Source organism: Antedon bifida, chromosome 2, assembly GCF_963402885.1.
Source record: "Antedon bifida chromosome 2, ecAntBifi1.1, whole genome shotgun sequence".
NCBI lineage: Eukaryota > Metazoa > Echinodermata > Crinoidea > Comatulida > Antedonidae > Antedon > Antedon bifida.
The window spans coordinates 31,711,643-31,735,362 of NC_136227.1; the positions used below are offsets into that span (position 1 = coordinate 31,711,643).

The window sequence follows — 23,720 nt, forward strand, 5'->3', positions numbered from 1 at the left end:
GTCGGTTCGACCCTACTTATTATTTGATATTTGATGTAGACCTTTGTATTTGTGGCTATTTTATATACAATTTTTATTGATAATAAAGTAAATTATTTTTTCTTGCAGATTGTTTGAAATGTTTCTACTACTAGGCTAGGCCTAAACTAGGCCTACTTACTATATAACATTCTAAAAAAAATAGAGAAATAAATAATGGGAAACGCACTTAATTATTCAAAGCCCTTGTTGCCACATACAGACAGTGACGAAGGAACCGATGTTGATCAGATCTACTATTGTGACAAAAATGGTGGACAAACATTAAATAAAACAGTTAAAAGTCAAAATAGTAGCAGTGATAAAAATGAAAAATCAGAAGTTAGTGCTCCCTCCTTTCAAGATGAACATAACTGCACCATATTTGTTGGCAACATAAGCTACAGGGTAATGCTTCGGTTCATCAAATTTGTCATTATTACAGTATTGCATAGATGTGCATGGAAAATAAAAAAAGAGGAAAACAATCTCCCTTACCTGGGAATTGAACCTAGATGTTTAGAGTCAAAGTCCTATCTTCGACCACTAGACCAGACAACAGCTATGGAAACAATTTACTTTACAAAAGTGTGATATACCCATATATGGTAGTGATATGATGTCATCGTGTTACTATATGGGAACATTAGATTTTTTTGTCATGTAAAGTTTAGTGTAGACAGAGCTTTAGATATGTGTTGATATGTTAATAAGTTCTGGTATTTTAAAACACTGGCAGAATGGATACATGTATGCCTACTGCATTTTAATAATCCAATCAAGTGGGAATCAAAGATAGAAATACAGATATTTTCTCCATTTCAGGTAACACAAAGGGAATTGTGGGATTTCTTTACATCATTTGGAAATGTTACGAAAGTGTTTATCGTTAAAGATCACATTAAATATCATCGCAGATCAAAGGGGTAAATATGCCGAATAAAAAAAATTTGTCTTATGTTCTTGAAAAGACAACCCAATGATATGTTATCTCCACACTTTCATGCGTATGCTTCTCAGAAATGATTAATTTTTTAAAGATTTTAATAATTTATATTTTATTTTTCAGGTTTGGCTTTGTAACTTTTAGCACAGCAGAAGAAGCACGAACGGCTTTAACAGCTAAAGAAGATGAGCTATGTTTAGATGATAGGTATCTATGTTAACTACTGTACTAGCACAAGGCGAATCCAAAAGCAGGTTTGCGGAGGGGGCGCATCCTCCGCATGTTCCCCTACATCATCATAACTATTACTTCCCATTTTCATTTCTCTTTATAAACCAGAAACCAAAAATATAGAATCTATTTGTTATTTCTTTTAACCATTTATGCAAACAAACCTGCTCGAAATAGATTCAGATTTTATGTGACAAATTAATATTTTTTATTTGATTTAATTGTTTTAAGGTTGTTGAGAGTATTTCCAGCTGACAGAAAAAGGCGAGAAGTTCAAAATATTCGTTGCGACAAAAAACAGGTTTAGTACTTTAAAATAAACTTTTTTGGAATTGATATAATTTAAGAGCTTTCACTCATTACCATTAAATTTTAAATAAATGTACAATCGATAAAACCATGGAAGTATAAATGTATAGGTCCATGATAAAACAAACAAAAGGAACAATGTTAGGTCCAATGATTACATTTGTTTTTTTTATAAAGTAGAAGATTTTTAAATTAAACATTTCAGGTACTGTATTAATATCCATAGAACAAAAACGCATACATAATTAGGAAAGAACAAAAACAATTCATTATAAAAAATATCAAAATCTGAAAATGCTTCCAAAATAGCTTTCAATGCAATCACCTCATCCTTTATGTGTCCTGAATTAGTTTATTCCTATTTGACTGTTACGAAATGTCTTAAGCTCTGTCTACACTATCAAACTTTATGTGACAAAAAAATGCTATGTGCCCATATATGGATATGATGTTGTCATGTCACTGCCATATTTAAGCATATCACTACCATATTTGAGCACATCACACTTTTTTGTCAAACTAGTTTGATAGTGTAGACAGAGCTTTAAGAAAAAATTCCTCTGTACTCTTGATAATAAATTGGTATTCTGAACTTATTATTGATTGACTAACTTTGTTTTGACACAGATTGTGGATGAAGCTGAGAATGACAACAGTGATAATAATTGTGATGAAATGGAAGTAGAAACCTGTAACAGAGATGAACTCGTCACAGCCAGTGTCAAAGATGAAGGAACTACAGCCAGTATCAGAGATGATGCCGTAGAAGGCATTCATGTTATTCCTAATGATGTTCTCTTGTACATATTTTCATATCTTGGTATAAAGGAAAGAGTGCAGATTGAAAGAGGTAATTCTTTTTGAAAGACGAATATTACTGTGAAGGAGGGGGTGGGGTTGGGGGGAGGGGACGGATCCAGGATCTTTTAGACGAGAAACTGCTAACAATTAATATAATAGTCTGTCAGAAATCGATATCAAAATGTAGCTGTCAAAAGAGGAGAACGCTATCGCTACATCCTGGATCGGCTCATGTGAAGAGATAAATGTAGCTATGGGTGGATTTGGCTCATACACTTTCAGAGCACTGACTTTTAATACCAAAATTTCTACCAGTTTATAACAGCCCACTGATCGTGTTTAAGCTTTAATCTGAGAGAACATTAGCATCACCACAATCTACTGTATACATATATTCTTCCTGATCAAAATAGTACTGGCAACAGCTTATTAAATGTTTCTTCTTACTTTCAGTTTGTAAAAGATGGCAGAGCGTTGCACTTAAAAGCTGGCAGTCGTTGGAGAAACTCGACACACGTGGAGTGTTTGGAGGATTTTTAGATATAAGTAAGAATGAATGCTGAACAAATTCAGTGTATTCTAGCATCAATATCATATTGTTTCGGGACAGTAGACAAATTACTTGAATAGCTATGCAACATGGATGTAATACACATTGCATGGTTTGTTAACCAGGGCCGTAGCCAGCATGAGGCAAACAAGGCACTCACCTCATCCTACTCACCCCAATTCCCCAGCACAGATCATCATATTTTATATTAATAATTATATTTAAAGCATCATTGCCTCTTCTGTTTTTAACCTACTTACCATATGACATCCTGAAATTCACCATGAAGTGAAAATTGTCATCTTTTAATTACAGTGTTGACCGATAATATATTAAGAATTCTGTTGAAAAAAGGATGTTGGAATTTAAAGGAACTAGATGTTTCATCATCGCCGTACTTGCTCACAGACTGGGCAGTTGAACTCATTGGTAGGCTGCAATTTTTAATGGTTATTTTGTTTTGTTGTTTTTATATATTCAGGCAAATTGCCAAGGATAACCATAAGTGAATTCATTCACTATCCTTCTTAAAGGTGACAATCCCATTCACAAGACAAACATATACACAAGATGCTCTACATAAACAAAGTCTTATTATGTTGGAAGTTGTAATTTGTCATTAGAAAAATCATGACAGGACTTGAACCCAGGACCCTTGGATTGGTAGCCAAGCATCATAACCACCAAGCCACAACTCCACTCACTACAGAAAGTTTTAGGTTGAGGGGGTGGGATGGTGGAATCATAATAATACCAACAGCACTCCTGGGTTGGGGCTTGCTTACTTGTCCAATGCTTCTAGCCTTAGGACCACTTGGGGTCCCTAAACCAGGGGCCTTGGGCCTCCGTGTTAAGCCACTGATATCCACAGCACTCCTGAATTTAATTTAATGTTCATTTTCATAGGACAGCGATGTAAAAAGTTGGTAAAGCTTGATTTATCATCAGTAAAAGTAACCAAGTCTTCCCTCAAGTTTTTAGCCTCATCATGCAGCCAACTAAAAGTAATGTATCCTATATGTAAATAGACATACTCAGTAGAGTCTTATACACTACAGTTTTATTAAACCCATTTGCATCTACAGTTTACAAAATTAAATGATTCATTTAATTTATTTCTTATTTTTATAAATAATAAAAAACCCACAGGTCACAAGGTACAGAGCACTTTAGGGGGCAGACGGGATTGTCAAAAAGTGAAACAAAACACTATCGAGTGACTCTCCGACCCCCTAAAGTGTAAAAATGAAATAAACTTAAATAAAGAAAAAGTAACACAAATATATACAACAGTTTAAAATAACATTTCATTGAGTTTAGACTGGTATTTCAAGCAGGTTTTTCTTTAGTGAATGAAAAGAATAAATGATACCTAAAGAATTAACGTTCTGGAAAAAAATCCTGTAACACCAGTTGTTTTGCTTTTACCGCATGTGCAAAAAAGTGGTTTATAAAGGCTAATAATATTAAAAATTGATATTTTCAATCTACAGATACTTCTACTTTCTACTTTCTTTCACTATAATTTAACACTGAAATTATACTTAAATACAGTTTGTATTGTACTTTTGATTTTTCAGTGGATCAGTCTAAAAAAGTGTAACAATTTTGGTGAAAAGGGGTAAGTTGTATCAAGGCAATCTAACAACAGGATGCTGAGCTCCAGAGATCAAAGGGTTTACTGTATCTGTGGCTGCGACATGATAAGTTCAACGACCAACAGACACCGCGCATAGTACAGTACTGTTGGTATTTGTCGTAGCCAGACATATGATCAAAGGACTGTTACAAGTTCCTATCTTGGCAAGGCGAGCTCAGTGTCCTGTTGTTAGATTGCCTTGGTTGTATTAAATGTTAGTAGATAATGGAGAAGTTTGAAACAATGTCAGAGAATTTAAGTTGGTAGAACTTATTGAATAACACTGCTCCAGTATGTAATTACATTAAATGGGTAATGATTAAATTTCTAGTTATATTAAATGTTCTTTATAATTTCAGGTTGTGGTGGCTTTTTCATTATTGCAAAGAGTTAGAATATGTGGACGTTAGTGAAAATTATCGTATTTCAGGACAAGTATGTAATTTTATATCTTGGAAAAACTACCATTAGATTCAGATTTCAATTTATTAAATAATTTATACATAGTACAATGATAATTGTTTTCTTGTCAGAAAAACACGAGTAATTTACACATAATATTTACATTCATGATCAACATGGAACTAACAACTGATCAAGCAATTAAAATACAAAAGACCTAATGACCTATCTTTGGAACTTATTTTTGTGTAGTCTAATAGCGCTAGGTTAGAATGAACATTTATGTCTATTTGTTCTTTATAATTTTCTGTCTATTAAAAATACTACTTAGTGATGTATCATCATCTTTATTCTTACAGTGTTTTTATATGCTGTCAGAAAATCTTACTGACCTTGTTTTAGATGGTTGTAGAAGTGTTACGGATGAAGGTTTATCACATCTTCCTAAAAGGTGTCCAAGGATAGAACATCTTGACCTCAGTGGCTGTGTTTCTATAACTAGTTCTGCAATAAAGTGTTTAAGTAAGGTATGTACACATTGTAAGGAAGGTGTAGAGGAGAGTAGTGGAAGAAGGGAGTGGTGGGAGAGAGGAGGGGTTGAGGAGCGGAGGTGGTGGAGGAGCGGAAAGGATGGAGGAGCTGAAAGGGTGGAGGAGTGAAGGTGAAGTGAGGTGTTGGTGTTAGATTAGATTAATATTAGATTTTCGTTTTGTTTATAGGGATTAGCAAATCTAAAGCATTTGACATTGAAAGGAAGCTACAATAAAAGTAAGTTCATTTTTCTCTTATACTTTTTGAAACATTATATAAATACTCACTGAAGACCATTTTTGTATTACAAAACCATCAACGCATATCTAAGCATGTACAAAAGCATATGCAGTGCAGCAGGCTAGCAAAATAGAACAGCAATTTGGTACAGTTTGTGAGCCTACAAACCATGTGCTTTATGATTTTGTACTGTAAGTTAAATATTATAAAAACCAATTTTTGTTTTCTAATTTCTTTTTGAAATACGTTTAGTTAGCCAAGCAAGTTTGAGTTTCTCTGGTTTGACCAGCTTGGAAAAATTAATGATTCTTCATAATTCACTACTGACTGATGCTACACTTGGAAGTGTCTGTGGAAGCAATCCAGGATTAAGGTAATTAGATATATTAATTAGTAATATTAATTGATATCTATTTTAATTAATAATGTATTGTCCAAAAAATTGTGACCTACTGGAGTATACTATTTTGTACTGTAGTAAATCAGTATGTTTTGCTTAGATTTTTTTTAACCACCTGTGTTTTGTATTTATAGATGTTTAATTATTGAAGGTTCTATAGATGTGACTGATGTTGGGATTAACACCATCACTTCTTACTGCAAGAACCTTGAAGAACTCAATATTAGTTACATAAATCAAGTAAGTTTAATACAGTAGACCAGTACACAATAGACCTATTCAACTGGTCACTTACAAGCCCCTAACATTTCTAGCAAAGGATCTACTTGTGAGGAGTATTTTGAGGAGGTAGATCTCTTCAGAACAGAAAAGTTGGATAGGCCTATTGTTTGATATTAATTGGTGAACTTTTCATCTCGGGTTGTGAGGACGTTTATAAGCCTTAAGCTCTGTCTACACTATCAAACTAGTTTGACAAAAAAAATGGGATGTGCCTTAATATGGTAGTGATGCTTAAATATAGTAGTGATATAACATCATCATGTCCATATATGGCACATCACATTTTTTTGTTACATAAAGTTTGATAGTTTAAAGTTTGATCTATCTATCTAGAAGTACTTTACTTGACAATACATTTTTAAGTACTTACCTAACATTTGTAAAGTCTAGTATTCATAATGCATGCAAGTGGTAGGAGAGAATTCAGAGACTCCAATGCAAGATTTTCAATATTATGGAGTCTTGTTTCTTTGTAGGTGAGTGAAGGTGGACTGCAATCTTTAGGTTTGCTCACCAATTTGAGGAAGCTCAGCATGAAAGGTTGTCATCAACTCAGTGATAATGGTAAGAATGTGTTTCTTTTGAATACGCCATTATAATTAAGTGGTTAAGCATTATGATTGGATGGTGCAGTCATATTTTACTTAGATATGCGTATTTGTTAGTATTGCCTGTCATAGCTTTTGTGTGAGGTGGTCTTAAATTAACTAATACAAACTGAAAAAACGTAAAGAGTAAAATGAATTTGAATGTTAATGGAAGTACAAAAATAGCTGCCTACCATAAATACAGTAGTTGAAAAATAAGTGTGTAGTCCATAAGCATGTGACTTATTTAATCATTTATACTGTGATGTTACATGCATTTGTAAAGAAGTAGTTCAGTATTCAATATTTTTAACAAATAACTTTGTTAGTTTATACCATCAACTGCTCTGTATTTCAGCTTTGGCCTCGATAGGATCTGCCTGTATGGATTTGGAGTTTGTTGATGTGACAGGGTGTGTGAATATCACTGAGGAATCCATCAATGTGTTAGTGGACTTTGCCCTCAAAACAGGCCAACCTTTAAGATTCCATTTAGGAGGTACGGTACTTGTGAATCATTGTTTAAAGAGTCTTTCACACTTGTTCTGGCATGGTTCTGGTTCGTCAAGTCAAATTGAACGTCAATGTATCGTTTTCATGCGGCTACGCTCATAATGATTGGCACATAGCTGTGTTTAGCGTCGTGAAAATGAAACAGTGACGTTAGATTCAAACGTGCCGAAACAGATGTAAAAGACCCTTCCAGAGAATAAATAACCAGAGGCGTGAAATTGCCTTGCTGTTCATTCATAAAAATTAGTTTTTAAATTAATTATCTCTTGTAGCTACGAGCGTCGATGGCAATTTTGTGAAAACAATAAATTCAAAACATGACAACAGTATACACATATCAACAAGTTTTACTCTTTTGGAAAAGTACACAAGAGAAGATGATGACACTATAATATTAGGTAAGGTGTTTATTAAGCTTTGTCTACACTATCAAACTAGTTTTACAAAAAAAGTGTATGTGCTCAAATATGGTAGTGATGTGTCCAGATATGGTAGTAATATGACATCATCATGTCCATATATTGGCACATCACATTTTGTCACATAAAGTTTGATAGTGTAGACGGATCTTTCACATAGAACAACTGTACTTTAAATATAGATACACAAAGCTAATGACCTATCGATTTTGGAAGAAATTTATTATGAATTATTTTTTTGTATTAAAGGAGGATTTTATACCGATGATGAAGATGATGTTGTGGATGACGATGAGGAATTAAGAGCGAATAACTATGGTAATTTAAAAGTCGATTGGCATAATGAATACGAAGATGATAATCATGGTTACCATGACGATTTCTTGGAAGCAGATGATCCATTTATGGAACAAGAGGAGTGGGATGTTAGTTAAGAAAAATAAATGATTATTCCAAAAGTTAACCAAGATGAAATTTTACAATTTTTGTAACATACTACATATACATTGTTGATTTGTTATGGAAATTAATTTATATTAAACCTACACTCTTCGAAAAATCTTTTCATCTGGTTTTTTATATTAACTATCTGTATATAATTTTTCATGTTAAACCATTCATGAATATTACGTCAGATGAAGACTTGTTGGAAACAAGTCGAAACATCGCACACAGACGTATTCATGAATGGTTTCACATAAAGAATTATATACAGATAACTACAATGTTTTTACTATTAATTATTAGTATTTTTTCTATTTCTTCTATTTCCAACTGTCAACAGAAAATAATGTTAATACACTTTCACACATTTTATGGGTTCCAGGACTTTACATCGATGAATGAAACAAACGGTTTCACACAGTCATACCAATAACAATTTATTACAATACATTGCACTTTATAAGATTTTTGTATGTGTGAATCTGGTATTAAGCGCTTAATATTACCAAATAAGACCCGTATTCAAACCATTATAATACATAATTTGTAAAAAAAAAGATAAATATACAAGTATTCCCATACTTTATAATTTACAAATACCAAATATGGAACAACATTCATAAAACTAAAAAGTTAATAGTATGTACAAAATATTGAGGTGGATGACATTAGAATTGTGATATCTTAAATAATAGTGCATCCCCAGCAACATGACTGAGGATAGTCCGGACAATATACTGCATTTTCAAAGCCATAAACCCAGAATTTGGAGACAGTGGTTTTCCAGCTATACTCGACTTCACTAACTGGAATAGCACGAAGATTGTGTCTCTGAAATTAAAACGGAAACAAATTAGTTTAATAATAAAATGAATCATATAATATTTCATAATTAAAAACAGCGATTTATATGAAATTGGAATTACTGTCAAACGAACTGTTCTGGCAAAGGTCAAAAGGTCAAATTGCTCCCTATCTTGTGGTTAATGAGCTTGCGGTTTTAATTTAAAAATCCACCTCATGAGTTGGGTTTTTGAAACAGCTGTTTATCTTAAAATTTACACCACACACAACCATTGCATGTGTAAGTTGTAATGTCCGAACGGTCTCATAATGTAAAAAAGGGGTAAATATGATGAAAACATACAAAATATCAAAATTTGAGAAAGTCAAGCCAAATACCTGTTGCACAATTCTTTCTGTTGGTCTAGCAGTGCGATGCTCATCCACAATCCTTGCTGAATTTGTATTAACTTCTGCTACAGGGAATGTAGCAACTGGCCATACCTGAAAATAATAGTCAAATACCACAGTGATAAATGCCAAAGGCTGATTTAATAAGGAGTCCTGCTATGAGATAGGTCTATGTTTGTATGTCATTATGAAATCTTACGAGCAACAGAAGACAGATACATTTTTTATTTATTCAACTTCTCACAAAGATGTACATCCAAAGAAATAGACATGACACACAATTGTTGAAGGATGGGACCAATAGGTGGTAAACACCTCTAACTCTGTCTACACTATCAAACTAGTTCGATAATAACAAGTGTGATGTACCCAAATATGATAGTGATATGCACAAATATGGTAGTGATATGACATCCCAATCAATTTTTGTCATATAAAGTTTGATAGTGTTGACAGAGCTTTATAGTGCATTGTCTTGAGACCCTGGCCACAAAGCCTACTGTAAGTGCTCGTGGCGACTTGTTACCGGCAAACAGACCACATGGTCGAAGTATAAACAGACCACATGGTCATGGTAAACGTACCTGAATTCCTGACTGATCAAACAGTAACTTTCCATTGACAGATTTTATCAAGTGGTTTGGTAAACCTGTATCCTCGTGTACATAGTCTGTTTTATGGCATTTACTGGAAAGAAAAGAACATAATAAAAATATATGCTTTTCTCATTCTCACAGATTTCCTCATCCTAACTGTTTATCAATTAATTTCCATTATATAACTGGGCAATTTAGAGTTTCTCTATGCCTGCAAATATAAATATAATATACCATATATAAAATAACATTACAAAAATTAGTTTTCTTGCTGCGAGGCTTAAATGAAATTGGAATAGTTTTCAGGTATGAGAAAAATACTATTACTTGTTCTGAGGTCCAGTAGGAATGGACCTGGATGTGACTTTTTTTATTATCGTTATTAATCACCAAGCAATAGTGCCACAATAATAAATATAATCTGTCTTTTGAATGAAACATCTGTTAATTTAAAATTAATAATTGTTTTTTACTTACTATGTAATGAAGAGCTTGATGAAGTGTCGCAGTAGTTTGTAGCCGTTACAGACTGAACACGCAACACAAGCATAGCCTTTGCAAATATCACAGCTAAAAAAGACAATATTCATGAAATAATGATAAATTGGCAATAATTATGCAATAAGAATATGTATTAACATTGATCTGCTGAATTTTAATGCATAAATTACATTATAAAGATAAATAATATAATGAAAGAACAATATCTTCACATTTATGTATCGAAAAGTTTTCTCTTCATATATACAGCATATGGTTTCCAGGGTCAGTTGTAGGCCTACAATGATTTACTTTTGTTTGAAAATTGCGCTATAAAACACTTACTTTGCTCGCCCTGTTCCCTTGCACACACCACAGCATTGCTCCACCATTTGCCCATTGTGGTGAGCTCGTTTGGTTCCATTGCCTCTACAGTTAGGGCATGTTACCTATTTGTATAAAGAACAAATGCAAATAAATTGTACTAGTAGAGATACAGTAGTACTGTTAATAGTAGTAGTACTGTGATAACTCGGATCATTTTGAAGAAAATTTATAACAATCACAAAATAAGACGAGCTGCATTAATTTAAAATAAAAATTACTGTACCTTTCCTTTTCCTGCACAACGTTGACATCGAATAAAGCCTCTTGCATAACAGTTATAACAAGACTGAAAAATTAATATTATTTATGTTAATAAATTTGTCATAATATTCAATCTCTATTTTTTAACTGTAAAAATATATATCACAGTGTAAACCTGTTAACAAGAAATAAAAAACCAAAAATCTTACTTTGATTTCTGAGGTATGAGGTACTTCTAGTGTTTTAGTATGATCCATGAATAAATTATCTGGTTGGCATGGCAATTGCCATGGTAATGGTGCTGCACCCATTTGTGGTCCGTCAACATTCCCGCCATAGAATGGAACAAATACTCGTTTGGTGGAGCGTGATTCAGAGAAGGTTTCCAAATGGTACTAAGATAGAACAAGAGAACATTATATTTCAACAATGCTATTACACTTTAGTATTTTGTTAATGTAACTGCCATGGGTGAACATGCCAACAGGGTCAGGCCAGGTGGATATGGCACGGTACTGTTTGGTAATAATTTATTGGTCATTAGGTAAGTTATTTTTTGGAGATGGTTCAATTTACCCCTTTTCTGAATTTGCCACTTTCAATATAAATTAGCTTCCTTAATAATGCTTATGGATTCATCCCTCTTTTATCACAAAAAATCTTATACAGTAATTTATAAAACGTACATGAAATGCGCTGGAAGGTGTAATGGTTTTGAATTCCATTTCATTTGCAGGTTTTGATCCATAGCAGCAATGCTGACTTCTGTAATCTATGATTGCACTTCTGACGGTCGATTCATCAATTGATCCAGTGCTGAAATAATCATCAAAATACATGAATAAAGAACATGTTAAAACATACAATAATTACAATTTTTTTTTATAGTTTTTTTAAATAGTATGTTGCTAAACTTCTTATTTGTGTCTGTGACGAATATAACTATCATATGTAAATTATTTTCTTTCAGTTTTTTATAATATGTCAAAAAAACAGGACCATATGTAAAACAGGTATAATATAATATCTATATCTGATATGTTTTTATTCTGTATAAATATGTTTTTAAATTAAAATGTTGGTAAATTTTCATATTTGTGTTTTTAAGTCTTCAAAATCTTACCTTTCAAACTTTTCTTCAGGTCTCTGATCTGTTGGAGGTGGTTCGTATTGAGGAGGGGCTACGGCAACTAATAAGTAAATAAAACATCAATAATAATATAATCCTCATAATAATATCAACACTACAACTAAAACTGGACTGTATACAGTTCTACAAATTCTATTTACATTATAAAAAGAATTCTGTACAGATACTTAGAGATCATGTCAAAATAATCATATGTCAACACTACAAGTAAGACTGGATTGTATACAGTTCTACAGTCAAATACTATTTACATTATTTGATACTTAGGGAGCATTTCAAAATACAGTTACTGCAGTAATTATATATTTTCACTACAATAACACATTATTCTGTTTAAATGTAGAAGTTTATGAGGCATTCACTGCAACTGGTGGTATCATCACCCCAAACAAGCTTGTTAAATAAGAGTTAAAGAGTAAATAAAATGTTGTAACTGCAGTATAATAATTTTGACCTTAATTAGAAGTAACTTACCGTCATCAAACGCGACCTGTTCATAACCAGAAACGGCAACAAAGTTTGCGTCTTTTTTCATTTTTGTTGCATCATCCTCCTCTTGTGGTGCTTCTTCCCAGTTAAACTGAGGTGTGGCAAGGGCGTTGTCAGTGGGTGGGGTCCAAGCTATTGACAAATTGTAATAAACTTGTGGTTGAGAACGAGAATAAAATTTATGATTTTCAATAATTCAGTTGTTTGCTCTCAAAATATTATAAGTCATCTTTGTAATGTTAAGCTCTGTCCACACTATCAAACTAGTTTGACAAAAAAGTGTGATGTTCCCAAAATATGGTGGTTATATGCCCAAATGTGGTAGTGATATGACATCATCGTGTCCATATATGAGTACATCACATTTGTTACATAAAGTTTGATAGTGTACCATGGAAGATCCATTTATTATTAAACAGAAGCTTTCAAAAGAGAGAGTGCACGAGCCAAGCGCTACCCTCTGGATCCGTCCCTGATTCCAACAACATTGAACAACGAGTTTAAAATTTTAGTTTGCACATTAAACATTTTCACTACTCACCTGCATTATTATTTTGGGTTCCAGCGTCTGCATCTGGGACTTGATTTGGTAAGACTTGTGGCTGATCCATTCTTAAGATAGAAACTTGAAAAATAAATAAAAGTGTGTTTTTTTCTTCAACTGATTAATGTGGAATACAGTGCTTTATAACCTATGGAAATAAATTTGGAAAGAATAATGGTATAAGTAGGCAGTTATGGTGTAAGATTGTTAATAACTAGTGAATGAGCATTTAATATGTGACAGATTACAGCATTCCAACATGTATGTGTTTTTATTTTTTGAGATTATATATTGTACTTTCTTATAAAATTTAAGTTTCTCTCAGATTATATAATTAATAATATAAATCTCAATATTAAGTATAATAATAATAGAAGATACTAAACAAAATTAATAATAGTAAAAGGAATGCTATCAATTACATGGTATTAATAATATGAAACAAACTATTAAATTACAAATGCTAAAAGGAAGGCAACTATATATACGTCATACTGAAATATACCTGGTTACATAACACAACGCAATACAGTATTCCTTCTAAAAACTCCAAACTAATGAATATTTATCAATTTATCAAAAATTAACAGTGCCTTAAGTTAAAAGCATCTAATTCAGTGTAGTTTAGATTATTTCAGAATGCTGATACTTATTAATAATAATAATAATAAACAATATTTATATAGCGCCTAATGGATCACTGACCCCTCTAGGTGCTTTACATTAGACCCTAACTAATGGTAATAAACTATCCCCGCCGGACACCATTCCGGTATTTCTTAGTCGAGGTTTCTATCATTTATAACTTACCTGTTTCAGTATTTTGCGATCGTAACTTAATTTTCCTCTTAATAAGGTTTTATCAACTATCCACTATGAAGACCCCACTTGTCTAGTATTTAGCTTTATGTTGCTAGGATACATAGTAACTAATCAATAGAAACCTACAATGCATTTCCTCAAATCCAAGACAAAACAATGTATCCTTCGCGTTAATCCTCATTCAGCCGTGTCATTGGACAGTTGATAAGGTCTCTAAGGATTTGTGCGTTGAGGCGTGAATTCTATCATTTTTCAAAGTCAATTACAAAAAAATCATATTTTTAATAATTCAGCCAAATTATTCTGGTTCTCATCATAGAGATATTAATGTATCTCTATGTTCTTTAACATGAAATTTGTAAAGGTTATTTTTTTCAAGATAAGAAAGGGGATATTTGTACTTGAGCCTCTAATGACTTTAATTTCTTTAAAACTATGAGCATATAAAATAAAATACAAACTAAATATTGTACTTTTATGCTGCATATTTCTTATTAAAACTTTTAAAAAAACACTATAAAATTTAAATAACATGCTCAAATAGATTATGCTAAATATTTATTTTCACAGACGACAATACACTTACTTAAAAGCTTTGGAATAATTTGCATTGTTATATCATAGGAAGATACTGTAATGTAAAATGTACCCTACACAAATATTATATTGTACAATGATAAAAATATATAAGATAAAACATTGTTTTGTTAAAATATCAACTGATATAGTACTAATGATATATGTAAAAATAAAACTATTTTAATACTGTTTTTTGGAATTCAGCATAAAGTTGATATACAATAGAAAACAAGTATAACTTTACAAACAAAATGTATAAAAATGAGAATATATTGAAATAAAAACAATAACTTAACTACAGTACTAATGGGCTGGCAGTATTATTATTTCTGCTTAAGTAAAAAACTGTTGCTTAAGTAAAAAACTGTTGCTTAAGTGAAAAACTAATGCTTTATTTATCAAACCAGTTTTTTGTGCTATGAATACTTTTCATCTAAGATTTTCTAAAAATATATTTGGTTATAAGTTATTTTTAAAACTGACTTCAGCAAAATAATTGATTGGCAATAAAACTAAGATGATTTTTTTAGTACGATAATAAATCGAGACCCAGTTGGATCAGTACTGTAGGCCAGTCCCATTAAAAAAAGACATATCATTGTATAAAGCTCTGTCTACACTACCAAACTAGTTTGACAAAAAAAGTGTGATGTGTACCAAATATGGTAGTGATATGCCCAAATATGGTGGTGATATGATATCATATCATGTCCATATATGGGCACATCACATTTTTTTGTCACACAGAGTTTGATTGTGTAGACAGAGCTTTACACAGTTTACAGAGATCATTATAAAATCTTCAACTAACTTTTGTTCATTTAAAGAGAGAATATTCTAAAATGTTAATACTGAACAATAAAATATTAAGTAATTATTCAATAATAATATAAGGGCACTGCAAATATATCTAATTCTTCACTACATTATTGTATTATTAATATATTTCAAATGCACAATTTTACAAAATATGTAATTTCACTTTTGTTTTTTTACAGAAAAAAATGGCAATAAATACTAATTTATGAAATTAGTAAAATGCATGTTAGTGACACAGCATAATGTCACCAAGGGATACAGAATTTATTGTGACATGTAAACAATGCATATTGTGACTTTAAAGCAATTGTCACAAGTATCTATTGTAGTGCCAACAGTGGGGATTCTTTTTTTAGAACTAGATTCCAATGTTTAAAGCTCTGTCTACACCATCAAACTTTATGTGATTTGCTCATATATGAACATGATGATGTCATACCACTACCATATTTGGGTATATCACTACCATATTTGGGCACATCACACTTTTTTTGTCAAACTAGTTTGATAGTGTAAACAGAGCTTTATATACAGTAGGTATGACACACCATGTGTGCCAAAATGTATTTCTTTATGATATACTAATAAAAGATTAGAAATTATTAATACTCTATTGTTTATAGGTATGATACATAGATACCAGAGTTTGATATTAATATTATAATGCATATTAATGTATATAATTCATTATATAATGGACAATTTTTATAAGCATAACTTTTTACAGACTGCGGCCACATTTATTATAGTCCTTCATAGAAGAACTATTAATACACAGATGGATGGAATGGAGGGATTAGTCAGTAATCAATTATACTCTATGGTTCAAGCAGTATACAACAATAACTTGTTAACCATCTAAATGTCTCACTTATGGCATCATAAAACTATACACACTAAAGACTAAATGTCCTAGATTTTTTGTTTTATTATGAGTTTTGGAAGATAAAATGGAGATTTTTATTTTTAAAATTTCAATTTTTATATGCAATACATTTAAACAACCAGTACCAACTTCCTTAAAAGTTTATCAAAGTGCTGGGGAGTGGACCCTCAAATAACAACCATTGTGAAAACAGCACCCAAAGATTTAACAAAAAAGCACCCACAAAAGTAATACTAGCATTTTGTCACATTTGTTGGTATTATTTTATTTTTTAAATATGCATTTTAAAATTTGAGCATTTAATAAGCGACTTTGATAACTCCAGAGGGCGCCATATTTACAAGGTAAATCGGGACAAAACTTTCCATCAAGGCCCTAAGATGATGTAAGTTTACATTAACGTGCTATGGCCTAGATGTTTAATAATTCATGGTGCATCACTTAAATCTAAGTAGTATACTTAAAGGATATTACACCCCCAGCAGCAGGTCTGAGGATAATCTGGGCAATAAACAGTGTTCTCAAAGCCATAAACCCAGAAGCGAGAAGCATCATCGTTCCATTTGTAGTGTACCTCACTCACTGGGACAGCCCGCAGATTCTGACGCTGAAATAAAAAAATAATTACAATTACAAAAGAAATTAGAAACTGTGATAGGATTAAGACCAAGATCAAAAGATGGAAATGGATTGGCCATGCGATGAGAATGGAAAACAATTGCCAGTGTATGACAGTTATGACATGGAAACCAGAAGGCAGGAGAAGAGATGGACGGAACACAACAACATGGTGGAGGACAGTGAAAAAGAGGGAGAATACCTAGGATGGAGAACATGGAAAGAAGCAAAAGAAATCGCCACTGATAGAACGAACGAGGCCCGAAGAGGTTAGGTAAAGTAGGATAGGATTGCAATAATGTTTTTTATTTATTGGTTTAAATTCTGTTACAATCCCAAAAGAATAAGTTAATAGTGTACCTGCTGAAGTTGTTTTTCATTCGGCCAAGCAGAACGATGTGTCTCTACAATACGAATGGAGTTCTGGTTGATCTCGGGTTGAGCGTATTGTGAGATTGGCCAAACCTGCAAAATTAACAAAGGTGAATCATTCAAACTGTCGCTTGTTATTGGTCAACTCGCTTGAGTTGCATCTACAACGTTACATTACGTAGTGGGAACCAAGTGATACTGTGGTCTTGGGCTAAAGTTGTCAGGAACCTTTGGAAGTCTATCACTAGGCTTGGAGGACACAGTACGAATAAAAACAATACAGTCCAGTAAAGTCTAGATTAATGTATTGAAAAACCTATAGAGATCCCATATCTCATAGAAATATGGGTAATTGTATGCCAAGGGTAGGCTTATCATTAAGTTCCAAAGATGATCAATTTGGGAAAAATCCTTAAAAAAACTTACATAGTCTAATGTCTGCTCAAACAACGTTTGCCCCTGCACATCGCGTATCAGTTCGTCAGGTAAGTCAGTGGTTTCATAAATATAATCATCAACATGGTTGGTACTGAATGAAAAATAATAAATAAATACTCTACTGCATAATTAGGACACAGTACAGACCTGTCCCCCCAACATCTCAATTTAGATATTACAGTTCAGTGGGAAATATGCACACAGATTATAAAGCTCTGTCTACAGAGTCTGCAAACTTTATGTGACAAAAAAAATGTGATGATGTCATATCACTAAAATATTTGGGCACATCACCACTGTATTTGGGCACATCACACTTTTTTTGTGTACACAGCCCGTAAGTATATTTAAATATTTGACATTATTAAGAGTTCTTACTATTTAACAAACAGTTTAATGAAGAATCGTAGTTGCCTAAAACCTTCACACACTGGGCATGTGATTCGTCCATCTCCGCCACATCGAAAACACCTGATAAAATAAAAAAAATATTAAATATATATTTGTTAAAGATGTATTGTCCCCTAAAAACATGAAAAATGAAGATTAATTAAATCAGACTTTGAATATGTTATTTTGGAGTTTTAATAAAGTTAATCACTTCCATAGAAAAAAAATGAAAAAAAAAAATGTTTTCACTTGTAAAATGACAAAATAAATGGTTAAATTCAACCAAAAATCCATTGGATGGCAGCCAATTTGACCATTTTTTATTTCAAATACATTTTTTCAAGTAAATACATTTTTTTTTTATCCAATTTTTGGTCAAGGTTGATAACTATTATATTACATTAAAATGGAATATTCAACAAAAATTTTGTAAGAATTATTTTTAAAATTATATTACTGTACATTATCGCATGTTACTCAAGACCTAAGTAACAAAAGCAGATTTTGTTAAATACTAGATATTGTTTTATAATTTACTAGCATTGTAAAATATTAAACTATATCATTAAATGTCGACACACCTATTTTTCCCAGACCCATGACATGTATGGCATGTCTCCGATACCGTCTCTCCATCCCTGTCTTCATGTGTTCTACCTGATCCGCTGCATGTACTACATCGAACCTAAATCACAAAAAGAGAACATTTTACATGATTTAAAAACTAACCTTATTTTTGTTTCATATAATTACTAGCATAAAAATTAGAATCAAATGAAGAAATAATAGTTGTTTTATTTTAAAAGTTTCGTTGCAGTGGAAATCAACATACCCGACCTCTTCCATGGCAACGGCCACATCTGACAAAACCTCTTGCAAAGCAGTTGTGACATTCCTTTATAAGACAAAATAAATTTTAAAAAAATAAAATAAAATAGAGGTTCAAATAGTTCATTTTAATGAATTTTATTTTGTCACAGTTATAGGACATAAATCGTACTTGTACATAAATAGAAACTGAATCTGTATACAGTAGAACATCTGTTAATGGGACACCCTCCTCTTAATAGGAGTGCTCCCTAAATAGTCCCCTGATTAGAGGTGTCCCCTGAATAGAGGTGTCCCCTGAATAGAGGTGTCCCCAGAATAGGTGTCCCTGAATAGAGGTGTCCCCTGAATAGAGGTATCCTCTGAATAGAAGTGTCCCCTAAATAGAGGTGTCCCCTGAATAGAGGTGTTCCCTGAATAGAGGTGTCCCCTAAATAGAGGTGTTCCCTGAATAGAGTTGCCTCTGAACAGAGGTGTCCCCTGAGCTGAGTAGTGGTGTACCAAATAAAGGGTTATACTGTATCGTTATATAAATAAAAGTATAAAGATATATAAATGAAAAAAATATATAAAACTAGACTTTCTTAAATCTTGTAAGATTGATTAACTTATGCAGGTTAAAACTATCATAACAAAAATGGTCAAGCTTACCCTAACGTCGGATGTATGAGGTACCTCCATAGTCTTGGTGTGATCCATAAACAAGTTATCAGGTTGACAGTGCATGGACCATGGTAATGGTGGGATACCCATTTGGGGTCCATCTACCATGCCTCCTCGGTACGGTACGTGTTCACGTTTTGTTGTGCGCCCCTCGGTGTGTGTTTCAAGTTTATACTGTGTAGAAAATACATAAATACACAAAATAATTACTGTAATTGAATAGAAATATTTGTAATGATAAAAGCAATACTGTAGTTAGAATTGATAGAATTTTGTAAACTTTTTGCAGACGTTTATTTTATTTTAAATACTAGTTGTTCAATAAGACGCACATGTAGAAAGTACAGAGCTAGTTGACGTTCTCACTTACATGCAGGGCACTAGAGGGCAGAATTTTTTCAAAAGTCATCTCCCTTGCTGGTTTAGCTCCATAGCAACAGTTTTGTGCAACAAACTCTATAATAGCATTGCGAACCTCTTCCTCTCCAATAGCTCCAGTACTAAATAAATGGAAAACAATATGAAAATGTTATTAAATGGCAATAAATTGCATTATGTATGGCAAAAGATCAAATAAATGTAACATATGTACCTCTGAAAAACTTCTTCAGGTCTTTTTTCGGGTGGTGGAGGCTGATATGCAGGTGGAGGGGCAGACACTGCGAAAAAAAGAATAATATAGAATGTAACAAAATGCACACATGGAATGTGGAGTAACAAGGGCCTGTAGAACGTAATGTAATTTTGATATTCTCTCTTTTTAAAACCTATCAAGGCTTTGTCTAAAGCTCTGTCTACACTATCAAACTTTATGTAACAAAAAAATGTGATATGATGATGTCATATCACTACAGTATCACATTTGAGTATATCACTACCATTACTTTTTTGTCAAAGTAGTTGATAGTGTAGACAGAGCTTTAGGGAACCTGTAATGTAACGTAGTAGCCTTTTCTTTTTCATGGATAACCCAATGGCTGTCATGTTAATAAGATGACATGTTAATAGGATAAAGACTTTATTTGCATGGATAATTAGAGGTAATCTTTCGATTGGAACTGTAAAATTGCTGGAAATATTATAAAACTACAATCACATGAAATGAGTTCCCAATTTTCTATGTGTTTGGTTTTTAGTATTGAGTAATAAAATAGAAAACATGATTAAAAAAAAAAGAAAAATTAATATATTTTAAATGTAAAAAAAATTTACCATCATTAAACATGATATTTTCGTAGCCAGGAACAGGTGTGAATTGGACGTTAGTTGGCAGTTGTTCAACTTTTTCTTGCGCGTTATCATCGTCTTCAGGGTCTGAGTCAGGCCCGTCATCCCACTTATAACCTGGTCCGTTGGCTTCATTGCTTGAGGGTATCCAAGCTAGTTGAAATAATGTACATTGTGTATTAATTATTACCGTATTTATTCGGGGGGGGGGGGGGGGTGGGAATGGTGGGGTTGTTCAATTGTAGATCATGGAAGTCAATGACTCTACTACAAATAGAAATGTGTTATTGTTGTAATACAATATTGTGTGTATATGGATGTGGCGGGGCCTTTATTTGAGGATAGAAATAAAGGCCTCAGGGAATGTACATTCTAAATACACAGACAATAAATCTCAACTTTTAAATGTGTGTGTCAATAACACTATTATTATATCCATTGGTTTTTCAACAAAAAGGTGAAGTACCCTTTTAATATCACCTAGCAAAACTCTGGAGTTTACACACATAAATACATACAGGGTGCATCAACTCCCAGACTTTTCTATGCAATTCTAACAATCTAACTAATCAATCACTCTTTTTTCTATATTATCCGTTGCTTTATTTTCCACAACAAAAAGGTTAACGACCTTAATACTCTAAAATATTCAGGAAGGAAACAATGAAGGAAGGAAAGAAAAACGGAAATCCTCAATATTAAAGTGAGAGTCAATAAACCACACAATATACATCATTGTTTAATCAACAATAATACAATTTTGTGGTATTTGAAAATGTATTTAAATTGTGTATAAAAAATACAGTATAGTTTCATTTAGTAGGTTTTTAAGTGAATTAGAAAATAATTTTAATTTGTATTAATTAGTGTATGCAATAAATCTTAGTTAGTCTGGCTAACCTGCTTGTTGTGGAAGGTCAGTCTGACCCTGCGGTGGTGGAGCACCATTTTGAGGGGGAGGGGCTCCATATCCTTGTGGTGGGACTCCAGTCGGTGGGTAGGCTCCAGGTTGCTGAGGGGGAGGGGCTCCGTATCCTTGAGGTGGGGCTCCAGTAGGTGGGTAGGCTCCAGGTTGTTGAGGGGGAGGGGCTCCGTATCCTTGAGGTGGGGCTCCAGTAGGTGGGTAGGCTCCAGGTTGTTGAGGAGGAGGGGCTCCGTATCCTTGAGGTGGGGCTCCAGTCGGTGGGTAGGCTCCAGGTTGTTGAGGAGGAGGGGCTCCATATCCTTGAGGTGGGGCTCCAGTAGGTGGGTAGGCGCCAGGTTGTTGAGGGGAAGGGGCTCCGTATCCTTGAGGTGGGGCTCCAGTCGGTGGGTAGGCTCCAGGTTGTTGTGGGGGAGGGGCTCCAGGTTGTTGTGGGGGAGGGGCTCCAGGTTGTTGTGGGGGAGGGGCTCCGTATCCTTGAGGATATGCTCCAGTAGGTGGTGGGGGGTTGGCTCCTTCAGCAGGTTGTGGCTGTTGTTCTGCTGCAGGAGGTGTCTGATTATCTTGTTCAGCATCCATTATCTATGATTAATGATAGCCTGGTGAATAAAAAAAAAGACTTATTGAAATAAAAAAGGCCGTTCCCAGTAAATACCCACTGATACCCAATGACTTCCTGTTGTGGACTGTATACCAAGTATACTAGCCTTTTATTTTATACCTCACTTTAAGTAAGACAGGGATGATTTATGACAAGCCAACATTCCTAAGAACCCAAAGCTATGACCTTATAGATTATTACCATGGAAACCTGCCCTCTCTCCTAGAAGATATGATAATTAGCTAAAGAAACCACACTTCACCTTACTGTTATAAAGGAAGAACACCTATTTTTATTATACGGAATTTACATGATTGAAACAATGTTTAAAGGTTTTAGAAACAACAGAATTATATAGGATCCACTTATACCAACTATATAACAAATTATATAAACTTAAATAATTGTCTGCCTGTTTCTAAAACCTTTAAACATTGTTTCAATCATGTAAATTCCGTATAATAAAAATAGGTGTTCTTCCTTTATAACAGTAAGGTGAAGTGTGGTTTCTTTAGCTAATTATCATATCTTCTAGGAGAGAGGGCAGGTTTCCATGGTAATAATCTATAAGGTCATAGCTTTGGGTTCTTAGGAATGTTGGCTTGTCATAAATCATCCCTGTCTTACTTAAAGTGAGGTATAAAATAAAAGGCTAGTATACTTGGTATACAGTCCACAACACTTCCCCTTTAAAATCACTGGAGTTTGGAGGGTGACCACACCTCAGAGCCCTGCACCTCAACCTCTCGCATCACCTCACCTGCTCTCCATCTATTGATTCAATCAATTCACTCACAGGCCTAGCTGGCGCCTCGGTTTTCTCAAGTATGGAGGATAACATACAAATAAGAATCTTGTCTTCATCTATGTACCTGCATACTAAACCATGCTTAATAAAGAACAAACTACTTATTGAATCAAACAACAAATATTTACTGTACCTTGATTGAAATGGAAATCCTCCTGTCTAACTTACACGAGATCTGCTTATGAACTGGCTGCTGCTTCCTGCTACTAACTACATAATAAACAAGGACACGATACGCTTGACTGATTTCGTTTTGTAGATAAATAAGTAATTTAATCCATAATCAATAATTGACTATGACTATTGACTATGTTTAATCTGAGACATTATTAGCGTCGCCAGGATAAACCCTCCTTAAAAAAAATGTCTTTCAACATCTCTTGAAACCTAAATA

At 33.3% G+C, this 23,720-nt stretch overlaps 3 protein-coding genes across 4 annotated transcripts; 1 reads left to right on the forward strand and 2 right to left on the reverse strand.

Annotated features, from left to right (window-relative positions):
- The first annotated feature begins 113 nt into the window (after nucleotides 1-113).
- LOC144834586 (putative RNA-binding protein EEED8.10) lies at nucleotides 114-8,421 on the forward strand. Its single transcript, XM_078689438.1, has 18 exons — nucleotides 114-426; nucleotides 844-944; nucleotides 1,088-1,171; nucleotides 1,427-1,496; nucleotides 2,132-2,354; nucleotides 2,759-2,851; nucleotides 3,171-3,284; nucleotides 3,762-3,859; nucleotides 4,436-4,476; nucleotides 4,854-4,929; nucleotides 5,256-5,423; nucleotides 5,616-5,664; nucleotides 5,920-6,040; nucleotides 6,202-6,307; nucleotides 6,826-6,913; nucleotides 7,295-7,435; nucleotides 7,722-7,847; nucleotides 8,118-8,421. Exons 1-18 carry the CDS (start codon nucleotides 196-198, stop codon nucleotides 8,300-8,302), a joined length of 2,115 nt encoding a protein of 704 aa, XP_078545564.1. The 5' UTR covers nucleotides 114-195; the 3' UTR covers nucleotides 8,303-8,421.
- A 327-nt stretch (nucleotides 8,422-8,748) lies between these two features.
- LOC144836227 (protein SSUH2 homolog) lies at nucleotides 8,749-13,508 on the reverse strand. Its single transcript, XM_078691477.1, has 11 exons — nucleotides 13,351-13,508; nucleotides 12,795-12,941; nucleotides 12,294-12,360; nucleotides 11,857-11,986; nucleotides 11,380-11,565; nucleotides 11,193-11,255; nucleotides 10,928-11,031; nucleotides 10,580-10,672; nucleotides 10,091-10,193; nucleotides 9,495-9,599; nucleotides 8,749-9,143 (listed from the first exon to the last, which is right to left on the reverse strand). Exons 1-11 carry the CDS (start codon nucleotides 13,418-13,420, stop codon nucleotides 8,997-8,999), a joined length of 1,215 nt encoding a protein of 404 aa, XP_078547603.1. The 5' UTR covers nucleotides 13,421-13,508; the 3' UTR covers nucleotides 8,749-8,996.
- A 1,208-nt stretch (nucleotides 13,509-14,716) lies between these two features.
- Nucleotides 14,717-23,531, reverse strand: LOC144834583 (protein SSUH2 homolog). 2 transcript variants are annotated; one of them, XM_078689435.1, is made up of 12 exons: nucleotides 23,460-23,531; nucleotides 21,896-22,516; nucleotides 20,981-21,148; nucleotides 20,361-20,427; nucleotides 20,139-20,268; nucleotides 19,757-19,942; nucleotides 19,110-19,172; nucleotides 18,859-18,962; nucleotides 18,266-18,358; nucleotides 17,876-17,978; nucleotides 17,438-17,542; nucleotides 14,717-17,066 (listed from the first exon to the last, which is right to left on the reverse strand). In XM_078689435.1, exons 2-12 carry the CDS (start codon nucleotides 22,494-22,496, stop codon nucleotides 16,920-16,922), a joined length of 1,767 nt encoding a protein of 588 aa, XP_078545561.1. In that variant the 5' UTR covers nucleotides 22,497-22,516; nucleotides 23,460-23,531; the 3' UTR covers nucleotides 14,717-16,919. The 2 variants fall into 2 exon arrangements, with proteins under 2 accessions (XP_078545561.1, XP_078545562.1); XM_078689436.1 differs by having other exon boundaries at nucleotides 21,896-22,499; nucleotides 23,460-23,492.
- Nucleotides 23,532-23,720: the final 189 nt, after the last annotated feature.